Source organism: Erpetoichthys calabaricus, chromosome 7 (genome assembly GCF_900747795.2).
Source record: "Erpetoichthys calabaricus chromosome 7, fErpCal1.3, whole genome shotgun sequence".
Classification (NCBI taxonomy): Eukaryota; Metazoa; Chordata; class Cladistia; order Polypteriformes; family Polypteridae; genus Erpetoichthys; species Erpetoichthys calabaricus.
In genome coordinates, this window is record NC_041400.2 from 135,933,220 (window position 1) to 135,957,390 (window position 24,171).

A 24,171-nucleotide genomic window follows, 5' to 3' on the forward strand; every position below is an offset into this window, starting at 1 on the left:
TTCTCATAGACCTTTTCAATGTCAAATCGTTTCATGTAATATCTATTGTTGAATTCTGTTCTGTACTAGTAATATTTCTATTGCACTATTAAATTGCATTGATGATTACTTGTGATCTGTTCTGTGTATTGTATTGTATTGACCCCCCTTTTTTTGGCACCCACTGCACACCCAACCTACCCGGAAAGGGGTCTCTCTTTGAACTGCCGTTCCCAAGGTTTCTTCCATTTTTTCCCTACAAGGGTTTTTTTTGGGAGTTCTTCCTTGTCTTCTTAGAGAGTCAAGGCTGGGGGTGCTGTCAAAAAGCAGAGCCTGTTAAAGCCCATTATAACACTCCTGGTGTTATTTTGGGCTATACAAAAGTAAATCTATCTCTCATACATCATTCGTAAAATAAAAGCGTGGGCACTTTTGCTAAGATTTTAAGAAGTGTTTTTTGAATGTTGATTGATGAAAAGCACCCACGCTTTTATTTTACGAATGATGTATGAGAGACTTATTTTTTACTTTTTGGTACACTTTTTAACTTAACATAAGTGTGGTTTTTAAAAAGTATTTTTGTATATATATTATTTTCAACTTTTTAGTCTTGGGTTTGTTTTAGTATAATTTTGTAATCAATATTTTAACACTTCCTTTAATATTGCTATCCGTTACTAGCGCCATCTATTTGTGAAATCTTTAACAATTCTTCATATGAAAATTTCATTTCTTAATTAACATGGATTACATTGATCAATTAGTGAAACTGATTATGATTCATGTATTATCCTCAGAAGTGAGTGTGCAAAATTTCAACTCATTTGGACAATAGGAAGTAGGTTAAATATCGATTACAAGATTTGTTCCAGACAATAAACACGTGAAGTTAAAATAAGCGTGGTAATAATGATAATAAAAAGAAACAGACACAGAAGTTAGCACAACTTGGCACCAGGGATCCATAAGCTATCTTAGGGTGTAATAAACCTGTGTGGCCGACCTTGGTATGACAATACACATTGATAGTTAACAGCAACTGAGATGCTCTACGAACAAATCTCAAATTTGCCTAAAGATAGTCAAACTGTGTAATCAACAATCATTTCTCAACAAATTATTTCCAGAAGTTCCAAATGAAGGAAACACAATGTAAAACTTAGCTTAGCATTAAGATGGCACTAAAGGAACCGTTAAGTCTCTGTTTATCTTCTCTGATGTCTTCATCCCTTTTACTTTCACCCATTTCCAATCAGTATATCCTACCTGTTTTTAGGCAAGCAGGAGAATTTTCAAGGTTTCTAGCATGGTCATTGTACAGAATCTTTCATCATTCACCAAAACACAGAAAAACCTGAAATCAAACTGCAAAACACTACTTAAAGCCAGTAACATATTCCCTAGTTAGTTTTATTTTATTTTATTGACTGTTGTGTCTCACATAAAGGTCTTTTTCTTTGTTTGGTTAAAGTTCAGATGCTTTGAATTTTGCTCAGTCTTTTTTACAGCACATCACACACAACACAGTCCTAGCAAATCATAACGTTCTTATCCATAAAATGCCAGCATCAAGAACAAAGCTAAGACAAAATAATGATTTGATGCTGTCATTGATAGAATGGAATAAATATAAACAATAGAAATAAAAATAAGTAACAGACCAGAACAAAAACAAAATGTCAACATAAATCAAGAAATTCCTGGCACATGCATAATGCTACTTTTAATTTGTAATCTGTCACTTGCTGATGCAAGTCTAATGCTTTCTGAAGGTAAAGGCTCCCTCTTAAATGAAGGAGTACATGTAAACTTTGACATATCTTATTGATGGTAAAAGTTAAATCTTGCTTAAAATATGTTGCTTTAATTATAGCCATTAATTTTTATTTAATTTTAAATATGAAACATGAAAATAAAGACATGAGATGAAAAGGTCACCTAATGGGGTTTGCATCTGTGTGCACATCATCAAGTGTGAGGTTTTTTAAAAGCGGCAAGTTGATGGGCATTGATACATTTTTATATTGAGAAAACACAAATATATTTTTGTTTATAAAAGTGAAGCAACTATTTTAATCATATAGTAAATGTAAATAGTGGGGAAATGCAATAACTGTGATTTAAATTAAGAAAAGAGACAATGTAAGTGTAGGAACTGGCATCTGATTTAGATCTTGGTTGGAACAAACCAGGTCCAAACCATGATTAAAGGTTTAAAAAATCTCATTTTATAATGGTTATTTATTAATCAACAAGAAGCACCTTTTACTGGGCTGAAACTTATCTAGAATGAATTGCATGTATGACTAACATAAGGAACAAGAATTACATTTTCACTCCCTCTACACAGAAATCTGTTGCAAAACGGTAATTTTTCAAACTTGATTAACCTACATACATCTTTGGGTAGGTCATGAAAACAATCTTCAAAGAAGGCAATTAAACATTATACACAGCCCTCCATATCAAAATAAAGTTCCTGTCTTATTTGACCAGGGTGCAGCAAGATGTTATTCTACGTTTCTTCTAGCATAAAGAGTTATATACTAGGTGTTTTATTAGGACTCCTTAGTGGCTCTATTGATAAAATAAGCGTGATCATGTAAGCTCTAAGAAGGGCCCCTTTCTGCCTACCTTGCATTTTTGATATAAAAAGTTTAAAACCATAATCTTACACATTGCTTCTGATTTGAACCATAACATAATCTAATGATTTTCATCTTTAAGAAAAGCAGATTTAGATTGTGTAAAAGCATCTGTTAACATATATTTCCCTCAGAGCTCCTTCAATAATAGTTTGTGCTTCCAAATGTCAATATCATTTTTAGTATCTCTCATATTTTGTGCTGGTGGTACAGCCAGCTTTGTGTTATCAGTAAACGTGACACAAATTGTACCTTTAGAATTCTGAATATTGTTTTGATGATGGCACACACTTGTAGATTCCAGGTATGTACTTTACAGAGTACTGGGATGTTGTACCGTGTTAGCCATTATGAATGTAGTGAAAAGTCAAGCAAAATGACACCTTTTATTGACTAACTAAAAAAGATTACAATATGCAAGCTTTCGAGGCAACTCAGGCCCCTTCTTCAGGCAAGATGTAATACAGAAACTGGAGTTCCCTATGTTTATATACACACTCTAGGACAAGAAACATCCATCCATCCATCCATTTTCCAACCCGCTGAATCCAAACAGGGTCACGGGGGTCTGCTGGAGCCAATCCCAGCCAACACAGGGCACAAGGCAGGGAACCAATCCCAGGCAGGGTGCCAACCCACCGCAGGACACACACAAACACACCCACACACCAAGCACACACTAGGGCCAATTTAGAATCGCCAATCCACCTAACCTGCATGTCTTTGGATTGTGGGAGGAAACCGGAGCACCTGGAGGAAACCCACGCAGACACGGGGAGAACATGCAAACTCCACGCAGGGAGGACCCGGGAATTGAACCCAGGTCCCCAGGTCTCCCAACTGCGAGGCAGCAGCGCTACCCACTGCGCCACCGTGCCGCCCACAGGACAAGAAACAACACTGGTAAATCTTTAAGTGTGAAATCTTAACTGTCTATTAATTTTTTACATTTAAGATTGATGGTCTGGACATTAGACATTATGGCATGTGTTCATTAAAGTTTTGGATTCTTGTTATTCTTTATATCATAGCTTTCTTGACAAACAGAGCTAGATGAAATACTTACAAAAATAAGATCACTGCATCCTGCCTGTTTTTATTTACCTTAGCTTCCTGCAATACTCAAAGTATTAAAGCGACTCAGTGACCTTGTATCCTTCCCTTGCCCCAAACATTTTCTCTAGATTTTCCCACTTAAGGAGATAAACAAATTCTAGTGAAGAAGGCCCTAGAGTTCCGAAATTGTCACAGTAACCTAATAACAAGCACAGCCCAGGCACCTCATCACAGATAAGACTTGGATCTGGAGTCATGTTTTAAAGAGAAAATGCAATACACTGTCTGTCACCAAGTGCTAACAACACTGTACGTGCACAAACGCATTTTAGAAGGTGACTTTCAAATGAGTAATGACTTTAACAGCTGAGTCTACTCAAATGTATATTGGATTTTTTAGAGAAGGCATGTGCTTAATATTACACTATTTTCCAACTGCATACAGGACTGCTATAGACCAAAACTTGAAATTAAAGAGAATAGCTTGATACATTCTATTAGTTCATAACTGAAAACGTTTCATTTTTGTTTTTTTCTTTTCCTTTTTTTTCTTTTTTGTTTCAGAAGCTAAGAGTCTTTTCTGGCATTCAGATATGACAAACTTTTTGTTGAGACATACTGTAACTGAATTCCATTCCATCTTGTAGTACATGATGTTCAATATTTTTCTTTAAAGGCATCCTGGAAGGTTTTCCATTTTAGATTCCCAGTAAAGGTCTTGATGCCAATGCTATCTACTTGTTTTAATGCCATCTGAGTTTTTAATCAAAGGCCTTACAAGGAGCTTTATGTTATAAGTTTAAGTCTCAACTGGTTTCATAGTGTTTTTCCCTAAGTTTCATCCTTTTAAATTTCAGTGATTTGTTATCAAACTGTTAGAAAACTGATGCCTGAAATTTGGCAGAACCATTATATATGCATTAAGTTCTCTATCGTAGATTTGGTTTATTATACTTTACATCTTTTGCCTTTAATTCTTACTAGAAGACTCAATGTAACTTCACCACTGGCAATTAAACTTTTTCTGTTTTTTTCTTGTTAAGTGAAATTGCACTTACAGTATAAGGCTGGTGCACTCTGTAGTAATAAAAATATAGTATTAAAAAAAACCAAAATGCAATATTAAAACAAAAAATATTCTAACATAAACAGAAACATTATGAAATATATACAAAAACATACATACATATGGTATATACAAAGGGGTTAATGTCCTAATTCCTGTTCTATGTATGCCATATTCTAAAATAATATCCTCACACAAATAACACTTTCATTTGAATGAAAAATGTTTCAAAAGAAGTAGATTGTGCTTGGCGACATATCCACTACAAGAAAGCCAAGGTGCCACTGTGCAAAGAAAGAACAAAAGGTGTGAAAGAAAGAAGTGTATACAATGTATTGTCCAGACAGTAGCATATACAGTAACTTGGTTCTGTTTATGTCACATACTAAAAAGTCAGGGAGATCAAGCACACAAAAATACACCAGTTGAAGATGGTTGGTTATTTTAGATAGATAGATAGATAGATAGATAGATAGATAGATAGATAGATAGATAGATAGATAGATAGATAGATAGATAGACACTTTATTAATCCCAACGGGAAATTCACGTTTTTATTATAGTTCCTTCATGTTTTTATAGATGTCACATGTATACTTCTGGGGAAAAAATGAGTAGCATTACATATTTAAATGTAGCACATTTTTTACCTTCAAAATTGCTCATCATCATCAGGAAGCTTTGTGGCAACTAGTTTTATACAGTGCATGTTATGTGCAAAAGCCTATGCAATCAGTATTTTCATTATTTTATATTAAATAAAATCAGAATCTTTATTTATTACAGGAAGCAAGATGATACTGATAGTAATTTGTGTTATTACAAAGAGACTTGCATGCTGCATGTAATTTAGCATCCATTCATTAGATGTGTAAGGCAGCAGGATGTAATTGTTGTTAGACTTGCTTTCTCAAATTAATCCATGTGTTGTATGGATCTTTTCCTGGTGTTCAAGTTATATCCCACATGCTCTCAATGGACCTGTTGTGAGTTAGTGCACACCATGATAGAATGGCATGCAGGAATAAGTAAGCTGCATAACTTCACACTTTGCAAATTTAAGTATTATTTAGGGCGGCACGGTGGCGCAGTGGGTAGCGCTGCTGCCTCGCAGTTGGGAGACCTGGGGACCTGGGTTCACTTCCCGGGTCCTCCCTGTGTGGAGTTTGCATGTTCTCCCCGTGTCTACGTGGGTTTCCTCCGGGCGCTCCGGTTTCCTCCCACAGCCCAAAGACATGCTGGTTAGGTGGATTGGCGATTCTAAATTGGCCCTAGTGTGTGCTTGGTGTGTGGGTGTGTTTGTGTGTGTCCTGCGGTGGGTTGGCACCCTGCCTGGGATTGGTTCCTGCCTTGTGCCCTGTGTTGGCTGGGATTGGCTCCAGCAGACCCCCGTGACCCTGTGTTCGGATTCAGCGGGTTGGAAAATGGATGGATGGATATGTGTATTTATGTAAAGCTACATGTACCTGACTGATTCACTGACTGAATGACAAAAAAAAGTATTTTCAGACAACTAAGAAAAAACAGTTTTCTTTAGCAAATTCATCTCATACCTGAAAAAATGTTAACTCAAAGAAAAGAAAAATGTGTGCAAACATGGAAAAAAAAATAAAACTGTGCTGATGGTTCTCATTTAAAAGTTGGAATTAGGTATATTAGTTCTGGTCTAAGGCTATTACAGAATAGTGCAGAGGTGTGCATGCCTGTATCCTTTACATATGTATGTGTGTGTGTGTGTGTTATTTATGTTTTGAATATACAAAAAAGTAATTTTTTGTCTTTGTGGATTAGCTAGAACAAAATAAATAATAATTTCCCTAATTCCATTGGTATGGAATGCATCTGCAGTCATGAAACACGCAGCATTTGTGAGGGCAGGGTACACAGAGAACACTGCGGGATTGCTACTACAGGAAACAGCATTGAAAGTTTTTGATCATTATTTGATAATGTTATAAAGATGATTAAAATCATTTAAAGCTTATTTAAACTTTCTATGAATTACAATTCTATATTGGCGTAAGAGTTTAAAACAGAATGGTCTTATCATATTCTTCAATGCCAATTTCTATGAGTCATTAATTAGTTTTTTTTGCTCAGTAATCAATTAATTCACTCACTTTACACATTCTCAATAGTTATGTTTCTCTCTACTATATTCTTAACAAAGGTGGCTTAGATATGTTGCATAATCTGCATTTTCTGGGAAGGATCCAGCTACAAACCTCTACAGCTCTGCATTTTTTAAAATGTATTAATTATTTGTCTTATAATGAGTGCCCACACCACCGAAAGTGTGTAACGCTGAGTGTAGCTTGGCATCGCAAACTTAGTAACCACATGCAGGTACTTAATGGAGTTGGTGTCCTAAAATAAGCATTGTTTTGATGTGACAAAATGTTATATGTAGTGTAATCAGTTATTTCTCTGGCAGTGCACACCTTGCTCCATAAGTTTTCAAAACTAAAAAAGCATAGAATGTAATAGGCCAAAAACAGACCAGGCCTGGTTGGTTCTTTGGTCCCACAACCAATACCCTTTCGCAATTTTCTTAGCATGATATTAACACTTCGCTTGTGAACATTCTTGCATTCAGTACTGCTTGGGATTTTACATTGTTCTTTATGATTCAGATACCTACAATTTTTATAATGTATGGGACCTAATGTGTTTCCAGTTCTAGGGTGAGCAAGCCTGTAGCTAAAACAGCCAGGAAGTTGATGACTTTGGTAAAGAATATGTCACTGCTGGGTAAAAGCATGGTACTACTTTGTGTATGATGTGAATGAGTCCACAGTTTACTATATTTATAAGAAAAGAATGATTTTTGCTGCTAGTGCACCACACGCTACAAAGATGGTATCTTGCCTTTATGAAAACACTCTAATCTTCTTTTCTTTCGGCTGCTCCGGTTAGGGGTTGCCACAGCGGATCATCTATGAAAACACTCTAATAAACATGGAAATATAAATATTTCCAGCAATACTCTATTAAAATTATATATGATGTAAAACTTTCCTCTATTAACATCTTCTTTGACAAAAAAGACATTTTTGAGGTCAGAATATTATAAGTCTGAAATAAATGGTATCTTTTATAAATGAAATTTAACATTGCATTACATGTCTAAAATAACTTGTTCCTTTCTTATTTAAAATATGTTTTTATTTTATATTTTGCTATTTGGAAGCAAATCTTCTGTACTCTGTAGTCCAGCATTTACATGGATTACTTTACCAATGCTCCCTTTAAGAAATCAGGACTAATGCCACATTGTACATACTGAATATGCTTACAGTATATCAATAATGTTGTAAGCATAGGGTGCAAGTCAAGAATGAACTATAAATGCTTGTTCTCATATTGTCAGGTTTTTGTTGTTCTTTGAACAAAGTTGTTTTATCAAGATAATGAATCACCTTCAACCAATCAGCTTTAAAGTTATTCTCAGACATCTCTTAGTAGGAGCTGAGAAACATCATGTAAAATCTCTTGTTTTTCGAAAAAAAAAGTATCCTTATTTATGAAAACACATATGAATTCCTCTGAGTTTGTGGAAAACTTAGATATTTAAATTCCCAAGGTAGGCACATCCTTTTTAAAAGAGATATATGCATACCATCTGTGCTGTGTGATACTGTGGGTTAAATTTAAAGCTAATTGGTTGAAGTGACGGACTGTTCTAGAACAGCTACTTTAGTGGGATTCCATGGATAACAGAAACATCACAATATCAGATCAACCATCTCTTGATGTGAAGCCAGTCAATTGTAGGTTCCACTCATGCACAAAACCACACTTTCATGAAAATAAGAATTTCATATTAATTTGATGTGTAGGTCTGGGAATTGGGAGTCAAAGCATGGTACCTGGGGAAAAACCACCTTGCAGATATGGGGGGAACATGTACAGTAGTCTCTACACAGATGGTAACCAGATGCACACATGGAAAATAAATTTAAATGTACGACTGGTTTTCATGTAATTTTTAATTTAAAAAATTAAATTAAATTAAAAATCCTGGTTTCCTTCAAATTTTCTAAAATTAAATAGTATCAAAACTGAGGTTCTCCACATTGGTACAAAATCAACATTATCCAAAACTGATAATTTTTCATTTGTTATTAATAATTCCTCTGTCTCCCCTTCCCCACAGGTTAAGTGTCTGGGTGTCATCTTACTCTATCTTTTCAGTCCCACATCAATAACATCTCCCTGTCTACATATTTCCACTTGCGTAACATTAATTGTATTCGCCTCTCCCTCACTCTCCAAGCCACTGCTGTCCTTGTTCATAGCCTTGTCACTTCTCGTCTGGATTATTGCAATTCCCTTTTCTTTGGTCTTTCTCGCAAATCTCTTTATAAGCTTCATCTGGTCCAGAATTGAGCCACCCGCATTATTACCAGAACTCCCCCTATTCACCATATCAATTCCATCTTGCAGCAGCTTCACTGGCTTCCAGTTAAGTTCCACATTGACTTCAAAATTCTCCTGTTAACATTTAAGGTTTTCCACATCCTGGCCTCTGCATATCTGTCCGATCTCCTCCATGTTGCCATTCCCCCCCTGCACCCTTGGATCCTCTTCTTCCATCCACTTGACTGTCTCCTTCATCCGTTTTACGACCATGGGGAGCAGAGCATTCAGTTGCTCTGCTCCCCAGCTCTGGAACTCATTACCAGCCGAGCTTAGAAATATTGATTCATTCTCACTTTTCATATCTAAACTTAAAACTCATCTGTTTAAGACATTTTTTTCTCTTTGATTACAATTGCTCTGTCTGATTTAAATTTTTGTATTTTTAGTTTTGTTTATGATGTGCATTTTATCTATTGTTCGGTGTCCTTGAGTGTTTAGAAAGGCGCCTACGAATAAATAAAATGCATTATTATTATTATTATTCTGCTTGATTCTTAAACAGAAGATAATGTATGTTTGGATGCTAAACTGCACAGCACCTAACTCAAAATTGTCTGCTATTTTTGTATTGTTACTAATAGAATCAGATAAGAGAATAGTGCAGAAACACAAGAAAATATTTTGCCAAGAAAATACTATTCAGTCCAACATTGCTCATGTTTTTTTCTGAAATAATGAAATTTAGAAATACATTTTTCACTAACATGTGATGTATCTATGAGTAAAACAATTATTTATTTTCTAGACTTTTCTACAGGTGTTGCATCCTTCTTATAATATGCTGAACAAAATGATACACTGTCCAGAGATAGACTCAATAATGCACTAAATAACAAGCATAGCTCACTCTGGATTTGTTAGATGCTATACTAGAGGCGGCCTTTAAAATCACTCCAGTAAACTATCAGTTCACAAACAATGTTGTGTTAAAGTATTTTTCTTTAAGTGTAATTCTAGCTTCATAGTTACTAATGATTACAACTTGGAGAAAAACTGATTATAACAGTGTCTGATGTACAGTACTTATTATCAGAAACACAGTTAGGCTCTGAAGCAAATGCTGTAGGCTTACAACCTTACCAGTATGGAATTGCCATAATGTACTGTAAACAGCTATTTTTTCAAATTTCAAAATAATATTTCAAAAAAATGTTCAACCTTCTCTATTACTTTGTGGTGTAACTTTATTTATGCACAGACCAAGGACCGGGAAGTGAGAGTTAAATACACCATATCTAAAACCATATGATGCCCTTTATTGATTCACTACTATTCCAGAATAATCATTAAGCCTTAAAAATTCAGTATATCTGATTCACTGCTGCCTATCCATCCACTGCGCACTCTCCTTCCATCTAGTAAATAGCTTTACTTCTATGAAGGCCAGCACTATCACATTTCAAAATAGTACTTAAAATTAACACCTTGACATTAGGTTGGTGTGGTTTTACCACCATTTACATACAATATGGAGGTAACTTCCTGGTTCCATAGGTAGTGTTACTGTTTCATAACTCCAGGAGACTAGTTTCACATGCTTGGTTCACCAGAGTTTGTGTTGAGTTTGTATTTTTTCCTCAGCTCTGAGTGATAGTGCATAAAAATAGCTGACTAAAGCACTGAGAGACTGGCAGTAATTAAGTAATACTTTCATATCATCTCTGTGTAACATATGTATATAGTTTATTACATATTACAACTAATGCATGATACCAGTTGCCCTTTTTTTAATGTCACTTTGGTATTCCTCTCATATTCATATGCAGTATAAGCATGTTGCTATCAAAGTCTTGACAGTATGTAGAGATTTTTTATATTATTACTTGCTTTATTCCCATAGATATACTAAACTCATGTAAGATTCTTGCATGGAGGAGTATGTAAAATTCTACCATATATTTTATATGTAATTATTTACCAGATGCTTTCATTCAAAGTATCTTATAAACCAAGTGCAAACGTTTCCAAATTTGTACAGTTAAAACACTGACCATTTGGGAGACTTGTTCAATATCACATACTGAGTGGTAGAATTCAAATATCAACCTTGATTTACAAACTAATTTCATTTGATCACATTAAGTTATTGAAATACAGGAAAATGGTAAATTAAGATGTGTTTCTAATTATTGTAACAAAGGACATCACTATAGTAGTAAAAGATGAATTGTTAAGAAATGTACAGATGCATTGATTGATATATCCTCCAATTATTTCTGCACTTAAGCAAAGACTACCCCTAAGTGTAACAAGTTTATGCTAACTATCCATGAAAAACTATACTTCCTATCACACATGAAAAACCTACATGAGCAGGAATTTTTCACTGCTATACAAACTATCTTTCCTGGTTTTAAATGGCTCACTATTACAATATTTTCCCCTGCTATTAAAAAGAATCAGGCGGAGTTAGTTCACAGCCCACAAGTTCATTTATCAAATGGCTGAATGATAGTGCTATAAAGTTTACTTTTATACAGAGAGGTTCAGGATATAAATAACGTACACAGCTCAGCTGGATCTGGTCATTTAATACTCTTATATCACAAAGTGTCTAGCAGTTATTAAATGTGAACATTTTTCATTTACCACTGTTATCTGCAATTGCACTACATCATGTCCTGCAGTTCATTCCAGTCTGCCATCCTGTAATTTGCAGCTCTTTTTGTTTACTAGACTAGTGCTAGAATTGAGGATACTATTTTTTTCTTCACTCATCTATGTTTTATATTTTGAAGAGCATTTTTGGCCTTCCCTTTATTGAACAGTACGCTAAATAATAACTTATTGAACAGTACGCTAAATAATAACGGGGAAATGTAATTGTTTCAACTTTAAAATCTTGTTAAATTATTCTATATGAACTATGCAGTATACACCTTATGATTACATATTCCTATATTTCATCAGCCTTTCTAAGAGGTGACTTACAAAAACAATATACATAAACTTGTAACTGAATAGAAAGTACATATGAATTTAGGCTAAATATTTTATGCTAATATATATACCTGTATTTTAAATGTTTCATACTATCAGATAAAAAATATTTACTTTAAATTAGTTGCTTTGCTCTAGCTAATATTATTAAATGAAAACATGCAGAATTGAATGCAGTGAGAAAGGAGAGAACTAGTGCATAGATCTTTTTAAATAAAAAATGTTTATGGTATGGTTTAAAAAACAAATTGCATTCTATGACTGCTTAAAATAATAATACTTTCTTATTTTAAGGATTTGCAAAGTATGGCATTAATGAGGATAAAAATATTTTTTCTTTTTTTCATTGTACTGCTATTTTACGATTTACCTATTAAATAGTCTTAGAATTTTGGGCCTGTATACCTTTGATGCAAATCTTTCCCCACCAGGAATAATGGAGTGCAACTAAAACAAAATCCCAGAGGCTAGAGAAAGCATATTGATTAGCTGACATTTTTTATTGTTCCTCCCTCAAGTACTTAGGAATTCAAATTAATTTTAAATTGTCACTTAAAATTATTCATATTACAAAAGTAACCTATTTTTTTTATATTAAAGACGATATCCTGAAATGCAATGATTATAATTTTTTCTATAAAAGAAAAAAGGGTTCCTGAAAAATGAGTTTTTTGAAGATTCAGTATTAATATTAACTAGTGCCAGTAGTCAATATGTATGATAAAAACAACACATGTGGAAACTCTGTGATTTCAGTTTAGAAGTCACCTGCTTTATTGTTATTACACAGCATCATCAGCAGTTAAATATATATTTTTTAAATAGTAATAATTAGAGGCTTGCACTGTTCATTAAGCTTGATGGTTGTGTATGATGTGTATTTAATAAAAGCTCTCTTCACATGTATGATATTTATAAGATACTTTATATGTTTTTAATCATAATAGCTAGTAGCCGTGTTTGACCGTATTATTATAAAATGAGATCCGGCCCTATTTCAGCTGAGCAAGTAAAATAAAAATTCATCAGATACAATGAAAAAGCATATGAGAATGTTAAACTCTCCTTAAAGTAAGCCAACAAAATATGGTACAATCAATAAACAATATTTCTGCTTAGCTCAAAAAATCCCCTTCCACTGGTTTTAAAACTGAATACAGGCATTATCCAGGATATAATGCATTATGCACCCATTCCTACGGACATGCATCAGGACCATAGATTGGTTAGCTAAATAACCAAAAAATATTATTGTTTTTCAAGCCAGAGCAGATTGAGTTAGTAAGAACACCGTGTGCAAGGCCAGGCAATTAGCATGGGGCAAAAGCTCTTCTCGAGTGCTGTTTAAAGGAATGCAGGCTTCTCAAGGACATAATGCAGCAGAGCAGCTTGGATCAAAGTGAAGCAGCAAACAGCCCTTTTACCTTTCCTCGATCTGATCTCTAAGCAGCGCACATGCTTCATTATGACATACCATTGCAGCCATTCATTAGGTATGCTAAAGAATGTCTCTACTGCTCTCATTGTCACAACGTAAAACAATTACTGGCATAATAAAAGAATGAAGTGGTAATCCCTGGCGTTCTCTGTGACTTTAACTGATAAATAGGGTGTCATTTCTGTAAATAAACATGTGTTCCCTTTAGCTATGACAGTTATCTTGCATGCTGATAAACAAGGGTGACAGCAGCCTGGAAAAGGAAAGCATCGCACTCCCATAACAGGACACTGCTCAGAAGGCATGTAGCACTAAGAAAATATTCTAAACATAGTCAGGGAGAGTCCAGACTCCAAGGCTCAGAGCTGTGTTGTGGTTCCAACAACCGATATGCAAATCAACTCCTATCACAATGGGAATGCAAAGTAATTTAAAACTTGCAGGATAAAAAAAGTACATCTTGGTAAAATCAGGAAATGCTTACACTGTAATTTGAAAAACAAACTCATTTGTACTTCCTAAAACTGTGATAAGCATAATAGATTTTAAAAAACAAAACTAAAAGTATGAAATCCACTAATGCAACGTGTTTAAGGACACCTTTCATTTTATACTGTACAAGTTCACCTACTGTACTATATTTAAAATCATTTGTAATTGTTCAAGACAGAGTTGGTAAAGTCAGTTATGCAGACATCCAGCTCCAGGACCAAGTCCTGCCTTGGATGCTTGTCTGTGGGGTTTGCATATTCTCCCCTTGTCTGCTTGTTTATTTCTTAGGCTATTCCATTTTTCTCACACATTACACTGAATTATGTGTTAGATGTGTGACTTACAATGTAAGATAATGTTCCCTACGTATGACTTGCACTTTCTTATTACATGTACTATATATCTGACTGACTTACATAATCAGGATACATTACAACTATATATTGTAGTTTTTATAATTGGAGCACTGACTGGTTATATGATTTTCTCAGGGACACAGAGTGAGTTATAGGCATTAACTGAACCTATTATGCTACACTGTCGTCACTGACTTTGAGTTGTTCCTGAGTTGCACCCAGTTCCCTGCAACCCCAAACATGGATTCATTTATTTTAAAAGATGGATAGACGAATGAATGGATGGTTTGAATCAAGTGCAAGTTGGCTTTTTGTAATTAAATTATGAAATTATATAATAATCTGAGGTGGTTTGGCACCCTGCCCGGGATTGGTTCCTGCCTTGTGCCCTGTGTTGGGTGGGATTGGCTCCAGCAGACCCCCGTGACCCTGTGTTCGGATTCAGCGGGTTGGAAAATGGATGGATGGATTACATAATAATATACGTTACTGATGAGACTATTTCTATGTCAATATAATTAAAGAGCTGAAATGTTGCTCTTATAATGTACAGTAACCAATTATAAGGAAACATCAGATATAATGGCATTTTGGCACTGTACTTAGCACTGCTGCCTCACCATTCTTAAAAAAATAAAAACAAGTTCAAATTCCAGCCTTTCTCTGTCTACAGGAATGTGCAAGTTTTACATTTTCTCTCAGTGTGTTACATGCACACACATAATCTGTTTAAGGTGAAAAACTGAATAAGGCAACCTGGTTTCTTAATAATACACATTTACATGAACAAGTAATCTTCTGGAGTTCTGCTTTAGCAAAATGCTCATTGGACACTGTGAATCCAAAAATAAGCACAAGCCTTTGATAATTTTCTTGTGTTTTATAAATATGTTTATCCAAACTGACACTTTATTTATAGGTTTCTGTTACTGGATTGCATGCAGCAAATTCTTTTCTGCTTGGCTGTGCGACGAGCCCTGTGAAAGACCCATTACGTGTGCTTCTTGCCTTAAACAAAACAATAATAATGCTGGAAGAATAATAAAACTTGTATTTTTACTTTAATAAGATAAGCATTAGGTTACTTGTAACTTTGAAAAGTAATCGTGCTACTTAACACATGTTATTTTCAACATGCTACATTATTGCACTTGAGATTGTGTTGGTGAGTTTTGCACTGGACATTCAGCTCATCAACATACATTTAGAGATTTTTGAAATATTGAGACAGATTCATTCAGCCAAGAGAGAGCATAATGCAATCATCCAAACATTTTTTTCTGTAAAAGTATTTTGTTGATGCTGCTACCTGTGGCTGCTGAAAGTGTATGCAAACCAAATACTGACAGAGTACAATGGATATGCACAAAATCCTTAACGGTAACCCGGTAATAGGTTTACATGGCCACATAATTAGATTATTTGCTGAGAAATCTATCTCTGTTAATCAGGTTTAAAAAAAAAAATATATATATATATATATATATATATATATATATATATATATATATATATATATATATATATATATACTAATTTCTCTACGTGGCATTTTATAAATCAGATTTCTATGAATAATTGGGTTATTGAAGCGCATGTAAACGCGCTACTCAATTCATAAAACATTTTTCTTCATACATATGTTGCCTCTCACATAGCAAAAGACATGCATGTTAGGTTGCTTAGTGACCCTAAATTGACCAGGTATTAGTGACTGTGTCCTGTAATGGACTATAACTACCTCGCAGGGTTGCCTCCTTCACTATATCTGAGCTTGTCAGAACAGCTCTGCTCTCCATGATCATAAGCTGGGTTACTTAAATTCATAAAATGGATAAAGGAGGTCAGAAAAAGAATTGTTTGATGAGTGTTAAGCACATGTTTAAAAAAACAGCAGCCCTACAGTACTGTAGATCTGTGTGTTTCTACTAATTCCTAGTAATGCTCTAATGCAGCGTTTCTCAACCTTTTAAGTATTTGCGACCCGAGTTTTCATAACAGTTTTAATCGCGCCCCCTAACGTTTTTTTGAAAGGAGCCCACTAATACCAATTTGTTCTTTTTTAATTAATGATATATCATAGATGCATATTTTATTATACCTACTTAACTTTTATCGACATTTATCTAACTCTTTTCTAGTATCAGAATGTACTTTAAGTTAATTTGTTTTGGTTTCAATAGATGTATTTTTCATATTTTCGATTCTTGTTTTCTTTTTTTCACATCTTCGCACCCCCTTTTTGTTACTTTGTGCCCCCCCAAGGGGGCCCGTCCCACAGTTTGAGAACCACTGCTCTAGTGTCTGGTTTCCAAGTTAACCTTTCTTTTCAGCTACTACTAATATCTTTAACGCTTCACCATCTCAGTATGAATTTAGTATTTTGATATGCCCTGCTTAAATTCTAAACATTCAACAAAACAACATTTCATCATAACATAGAACTTCAAGGTCTGTTTATTCTTCATTAAAAGAACTCTAATCCCATAATTCCTCTTTATGTGCTATGTGAAGGGTCACCTGCTGGGCAAGATGATGTTTTGTAGGAAAGGTTGGCACAAGGTAAGGACAGAGAACAGCATGGACTAATGAGAGAGACAGCACCATGTACTGGCAATGACTAAATACAATTATTTTAAGTGCTATTGTTTTCATCCATCCATCCATTATCCAACCCGCTATATCCTAACTACAGGGTCATGGAGATCTGCTGGAGCCAATCCCAGCCAACACAGGGCACAAGGCAGGAAACAAACCCCGGGCAGGGCGCCAGCCCACCGCAGGGCATACACACACACACACCAAGCACACACTAGGAACAATTTAGAATCACCAAATCACCTAACCTGCATGTCTTTGGACTGTGGGAGGAAACAGGAGCACCTGGAGGAAACCCATGCAGACACGGGGAGAACATACAAACTCCACGCAGGCAGGACCCGGGACGTGAACCCAGGTCTCCTTACTGCGAGGCAGCAGCGCTACCACTGCGCCACCATGCCGCCCCCTATTGTTTTCATATTGGGACATATGCAACAATCATCAAATATTTCCCAAGGTCCAAAATTAGGCAAATCTAAGATTAGATAACATGAGACACTGAACAGATTTTACTTTGTCACTGCTATTCTGCAAATTATTCCTCAGATTAACCTGAAGAAGCCATATATGAAAAATAACCATTGCTTTCATATTAATTAGGAAGGTAATTAATACATGATGCTGCTACTCACTTAGTAGCAAGTGCACTTGGTTAGCTGATGATCATGTAGTAGAACCACCTAAATACAGTATACAGCGTTGGTTTTTCATTTGACATAAAGGCTTGTAGTAAAACCACAGACAAGGCCAAAAGACACGCTCAATCATCTCATGACCAATTTGCGATGCACATCTAAATAGGGAGGGTTATAAAACAATTTCAAAAATAGCTGAAATCTGTAATTTTACTGTGAGAAAGATTATTAATAAATGAAGGATATTCAAGACTCTAGCCACTGTTCCCAGTGGGGGGCATCCCAATACATTTTTCCAAATAACACATTATAATGCTTCAAGTAATTGCAAAGAAACTAATAACATCATTTAGGTATTTGTAGACATCTGCAATCATGGTTAATGCTACAGTTCATGACTTTGCAATCAGAAAGAAAAAAAATGTAACAAGTATGATTTTCATGGAAGGCCAGTACACCAGAAAACCGCTTAAAAAGTTTAATCTGAATGAACTATAATACCTTAGGAATAATATCTGGTGGGCAAATGAGACCAACGTTAAATGGTTTGGTTTATTGTGCACAACAGCATGTTATAAAAACCAAACAATATCATCACTACAACATTATACTGTACCAAATATCAGACGTGATGAAGCTGGGCTTATTTAGTAGCCACAGAATCCCGATGCTTCACAGTTGTTGAGTCCACCATGAACTCCTCATAACACCAGAGTATACTGTATCTAGATGGCATGGACAGACACAGTGGCTTTGGTCTCCTCTGAGCAGTGTTGCATTTGTTTGTATATAACTGAGAAGGCCTACTATAGACTGAAATTCTATGCAGTGAGATATATTTCAGCAAGGAATTCCAACAAGGACACATCCCGAACAAGATCGTATGCATAGTGGGGTCTCTGTCAATTAGTATACTAGTCCAGAGACGCAGGAGGCAGTGCAAAGAAATTAAGCAGAAACTGGGCTGCCAGGCTGGTGTAAGGACCAGGCTAAAGAACACTCCTCACAAGCCAGTGCTGCCTTACATTTACGTTACTAATGCCAGATCGCTCAGCAATAAAACGGAAGGATTGGAGCTGATCATTTCGGCACAGAAAGTTGTGCAGGGCTGCACAGCCATAATAACTGAGACTTGGCTACATAAAGGGATTCCTGGCAAAGCTATTGTGCTAGCAGGCCGCTCACTACACCGTGCCGACAGGAATAAAAATTCCAATAAGAGAAGCGGAGGGAGATCATGCATTTACTTTGATAATATGTGATGCACTAATGTATCCATCATGGACAGGCACTGCTTGCCAGAATGAGAGTATATGACAGTAAGATGCTGACCTTTTTATCTGTTACAGAAGTTCATGGACATTATTATTATGGCAGTGTATATTTCACCAAATGCTAACACCAAGACAACATCAGACACCCTGCTAACAGTAATCAGCAAACTACAGACTGCTCACCCTAATGGGATTTTTTTATCATAGATGGAGACTTCAACCTAACAAATTTCAAAACGGTCCTCTCTAATAGCTTGTCCTATGAGAGGCCAAAACACATTTGACAATGTTTACAGCAACATTAGCGAAGGATACAGAGTCTCCACCCTCTCCCACTTAGGTAAGTCCAACCACTTATCCCTTTTTTCACACCTGCACACAGATCTCTTATTAGTAAAACAAAGCTAACAGTGAAAATCAACCAGACTTGGCGTGAAGGGGTTTCTATTCAACTCCAGGACTGTTTTGAGTGCATACACTGGAACGTATTTGCACAACAAGACTTCGAGGAGTACACATCCAATGTCATATTTTATATACAGGACTGGGTAGATAGCATCACTGTTGGCAAGCATATTTGATGCTTCCCAAACAGTAAACCCTGGATGACCAAAAACACCAAGCTTTGACCTTTAGGTCTGGTAATGGGGAATTATGTAGTGCTGCCAGATTCATTTTGAAGACAGCCATCAAGAATGCAAAAGCAGATTACAGGCAGAAGGTTGAAAGTAATTGCAATGGTAGACTTCCAACATGTATGGCAAGGAAACCAGCAATTTGCAAATTATAAAGGCTGCAAAGACCCAACCATCATCAGCAGCAGTGGCTCACTAGCAGAGGAATTCAATATTTTTTTGCCTATTTAGAGGTGAACGGGATGACTGAGGCAGTGACCGAGACGGCATCATCATTAACTACTAACAGTATGGTATTTACTGTTAGCACGAATTTTTTCAGAACAGCATTCAACTCAAGTGTCAGTGTCAACTCAAGGAACGCTGCTGGCCAAGATGGAATTCCAGGGAGGGCTCTCAGAGACTGTGTGAATCAGCGGCAGAGGTGTTCAGTAACATCTTCAATCTCTCTCTGTCACAATGCACTGTCCCCAAATGCCTTAAGTCTGTCATCATGGTGCCTGTTCCAAAGAAGATAATAATCAGTAATTTTAATGACTACAGACCTGTAGCTCTCTCTCCTACTATAATGAGTGTTTTGAGATGCTAGTCCTGAGGTACATTAAATCTTCACTTCCACCCACCTTGGACCAACACCAATTCGCCAACAGTCAACAAGTCAACATGAGAAGCCATTAATACAACTTTTAACACTGCACTGACTCACTTGGAACATAAAAATGCATATGTGAGGATCATCCCGAACAGGATGGTGACCAAACTGATCAACCTAGGTGTCAATTAGCACACTTGTAGATGGATCAATGACTATTTAATAAACCAACCACAGACTGTTAGGCTGGGGAGCCATCACTCCCTGAACTTGACACTTAGCACTGGAGCTCCACAGGGCTGTGTGCTAAGCCCTCTTCTTTATTCCTTATATACCCATGATTGCACATCAATACATAGTACAAATATAATCATCAGGTTTGTAGATGACACCACTGTGGTAGGACTGATATATAATGGTGATAAGTAAGCCTAAAGGGATGAGGTCAGCAAACTGTCTGAAAGGTGCTTCATCAGCAACTTTGCCTAGCTTTTAATTTCTTGGCATACACATCTACCAGGACCTTGAATGGTCTGTTAACACGACTTCTCTGGTGAAGAAGGCAGAGAAGTGGCTCTACTTTAAAGAATGCTTAAGTGGGGCCAGCCTGTCCAAGCAACTGTTGGTGTCCTTCTATCGCTGCTTGATGGAAAGTAATCTCACCTGTGGCATCCTGGTATGGTATGCTGGCTGCTTCATGGCTAACAAGAAGGTTCTTCAGAGAGTCATCAAATCAGCACAAAAAATTTACCAACACCCAGTTTCCTTCACTAGAGGATACAGTATATACAGAACTTGATGTTTACAACAGGCCAAAAAAAATCATTAGGAACTCATCTCATCCAGGCCACCAACTTTTCACTCTGCTGACTTCTAGAAGGCATTATAGTTTTATTGAGTTATGTTAAGTAACTGTTTAATGCATCTAACTGCAAGGTTTTGACCTTATATCTTTCACCGTCACCCATGACATTGATGGGTCAAAAGTGCAATATCTTGGAGACTCATTGCAATCAGTGTAAAGTGGAACTACTCAACTATTTACTAATTATATGTTTCAACCTTGTATATATGTATGCTTACAGAGACACTCAATGTTTTATTGGTTTTACTGGTTTAGAGAAAATAAAAGGCTATTCTATTCTGTTTTGAAATGTTAGGCCACGGGTTTGACACCTAATGCTTGGTTGAAACCAGATCATGCAATAGGACAATAATCCTAAGCACACAAAAAGGTCTACAACCAAATGGCTGAAAAAGAAAATTATCAAGGTTTTGGATTAGCCAAGTCAGTGTTCAGAGACCACAACCCCATTGAGATGGCATGGTAACACTACACTGTCCATAAGCAAATGCCTTGAAACATCATTTAACTGAAGCAGGGTCTGCTCACTTTTTCACATGACTGCATGTCATCAGCTAGAGGGTAAAAAGCCCTGTTGATTTGTTAATGGGCATCGACACAAGAGTTGCTTCCTTGTTGGAACTGTACAACTGTATAACATTTCCTGGGATAATAGAGATTAGGAAACTTAGCAGGGAATAGGGATGTATGATAGTCTTCAGAGAGAGATACCGGTAGAGTTGAAGAAAGGAGGGCAGAACACTTTCAGATTTTAGACCCTGATCAGACCCATGTAGGAAGCAAAAATTTACTTATCTCTTTTGTTCTGCTCTATCCTCTTTTTAAAGTTAAGTAAATGTATCACTTTTCTGTTTTTTAGCCTTCCTGATATAATTCTTGCTTTGAAGTATCACTACATGAGCAATTCAAAGATGTATTATTCAAAATTTCAATGACATCTAAACAAGTTCACACTATCTGAAACACAGAAATCACTGTACACTTTGTTGCTAAGCATTAACAGGCAAATTTTGAAAGGTTTATATTGCTTCTTTCACTTTGTCTGAAATAAACAGGCACAGGTCCAAAGCATTCATTAGGGCAGCTCAAAGTTTACACTAAGTAACCTCAAAGCTGTGAATTGACTTAGAGGAGCGAACAAGCAGCGACACTCCTCTAAACGGGTAGCTTAAAGGAGAGAGCAAAAAGGTTCAGTACATCAACTGCTTTCATCTGACCCAGTTGGGAAAGTGAAACAAATCTTGTTATTTAAATATCCTGTAGAAAATAGTCTAATTTCAAACACATGACCCTGAACAAGAAAAGTGGGTTAAGAACGGATGAATGAATGAACTTAATTTGGTACTCTTCTAAGTTGAAACCAGCAAACAGAAATGACGCAGAACATAGACTTCAGAGTTAAACATAACACATCACATCAGGTTCGTGTGAGCTGCTCAAAGTAAACAGCTCCAGATACTTCATAAACAAACTGCAGGCCTCACAAGGAAATAATTTGTGAATGGAATTCAGTTATCTGGCTACTGTTAAGAATTCTTGAAAAAGGGAGTAGCTTTGGGCTACATAATGTGATAAGTGTGAGCTTCATTAGGAGAAACAATAACTAATGAGAGAGATTTAAATGCTGCATTCCACTTATATATCAATTTCTTAGACCTGCTTATCAGATGAGTCATAGGGGAGCAACACTCTATCCTAGCAGCACTGGGTGAAATCCTGGGATAGCAGAGTAACGACTTTGTAACTGTATTCATGGCTGATTACTTAAACGTACATTGTAGGCTGTGCTAGTGCAGACTGGCATCTAATTCAAAGTGGGGCTGCTGCTTAATTGTGCTTTGATGTGCTCTGTAACCCCAAATAATTGCTATATTCTTTAGGAACATTAAGACATGAATGAGTATATGAGACTGTCATTACAGTTTTCGTTTATCACAATATGATACAACAATGGTCTAACCTTTGTTTTAACACACTCATTAAAATTCTAAGTCGTAAGGAGCTAGAGCCTACATATCTGATCCAAATCATGCTAGGAACCACCTCTGAGTAGAGCAGCAGTCCATCACCAAGCAGACTCGTATATAAACTGACAGTAACTAATTTTGAATCAAACGAGAGGCACAAATCAGTGTAAAGGGTGATCTTCTGGATGGGGAAAAGCACAAATACTCAAAGAAATTCCACGAAAATGCAGCAGAAATATGCACACTGAAAGGGACATGAACCTAATCAACTGAATTTGTGCTGCCAGATATTAAGTAAGAACATATTATTTTTATTGATGTTTAAGTTGTTTGTTAATGGTTGAAACTAATTTTGTAAAGAAATATATAAAACGTTTCCTTTTTTTCTACAAAAACATTGTGACACAATTTTTAGTGCTGCTGTGATGTGCTTGTAAAAACCTGAATTAATATTCTGTATTCACTACTTTCCAGTGTAGGTTTTTCTCATGTTAAATGATGTGAATGTTAGGTTAACTGGCAGATCCAATTGTCCTGTGTGAGTTTGGGTGTGGCTATGCACATGGGTGGTCCTTGTGGTGGACCAGCAACCCATTCTGTGTTGGTTTCTGTCCTTTGCTTGCTTCTGCTCAGCATAATAAAACTCTGAATTGAGCTAAGAACGTTTTAGAAAAGTTTATTTATTTCACCCTTCACAACCTAATAGGAAAAATAATTTTAGTAGGCCAAAATTTTACTGTATTACTAATCATGCAGTTTGAACAGACACAGCTGTTGGTGCCTTTACTAGAAGTTCATATTAAACAGCTGCACTGAACTACAAATTAATGTTCTATGTTTAAGCAGTCACTTCATTTTCACAAATCCAATATTTATTTCTTATTTTAATTTTCCATTACGTTTAAGTCAAGAAAGGGTACAGACAAAGACAAATCACTACTGTACACTACTGCTCAATCGTGCAAACTTCACCTGACACAATTTAGAAATTATTGAACAGTAACTAAAAATAGTTGCCCATTGTAAATGTAAATATGTAAGTACCAAGGAAAAAATAAAAAAAACAGTGGTGCAAAAGTGCAATCCATAATTTTGTATAAAAATTTGTAGAACAGGGAGATAGAAAAGTGGATCACTGGTTCAGTTCTGGCGGCATGGTGGCACAGTGGGTAGTGCTGCTGCCTCACGGTTAGGAGACCCAGGTTTGC

General features: G+C 36.0%; 1 protein-coding gene across 8 annotated transcripts in view; it reads right to left on the reverse strand.

Moving 5' to 3' along the window:
- pde4d (phosphodiesterase 4D, cAMP-specific) overlaps positions 1 to 24,171 on the reverse strand; it is a 974,428-nt gene that overhangs the window by 161,674 nt on the left and 788,583 nt on the right. The window contains exon 1 of one of the 8 annotated variants that reach the window (XM_051930178.1): positions 13,533 to 13,676. The exons of the other annotated variants lie outside the window; for them this stretch is intronic. Within the exon in view, the coding sequence (XP_051786138.1) occupies positions 13,533 to 13,594 (62 nt within the window). The 5' untranslated portion in view covers positions 13,595 to 13,676. Of the gene's footprint in view, positions 1 to 13,532; positions 13,677 to 24,171 lie in introns of those variants that run through there. 8 annotated transcript variants of the gene reach the window in all.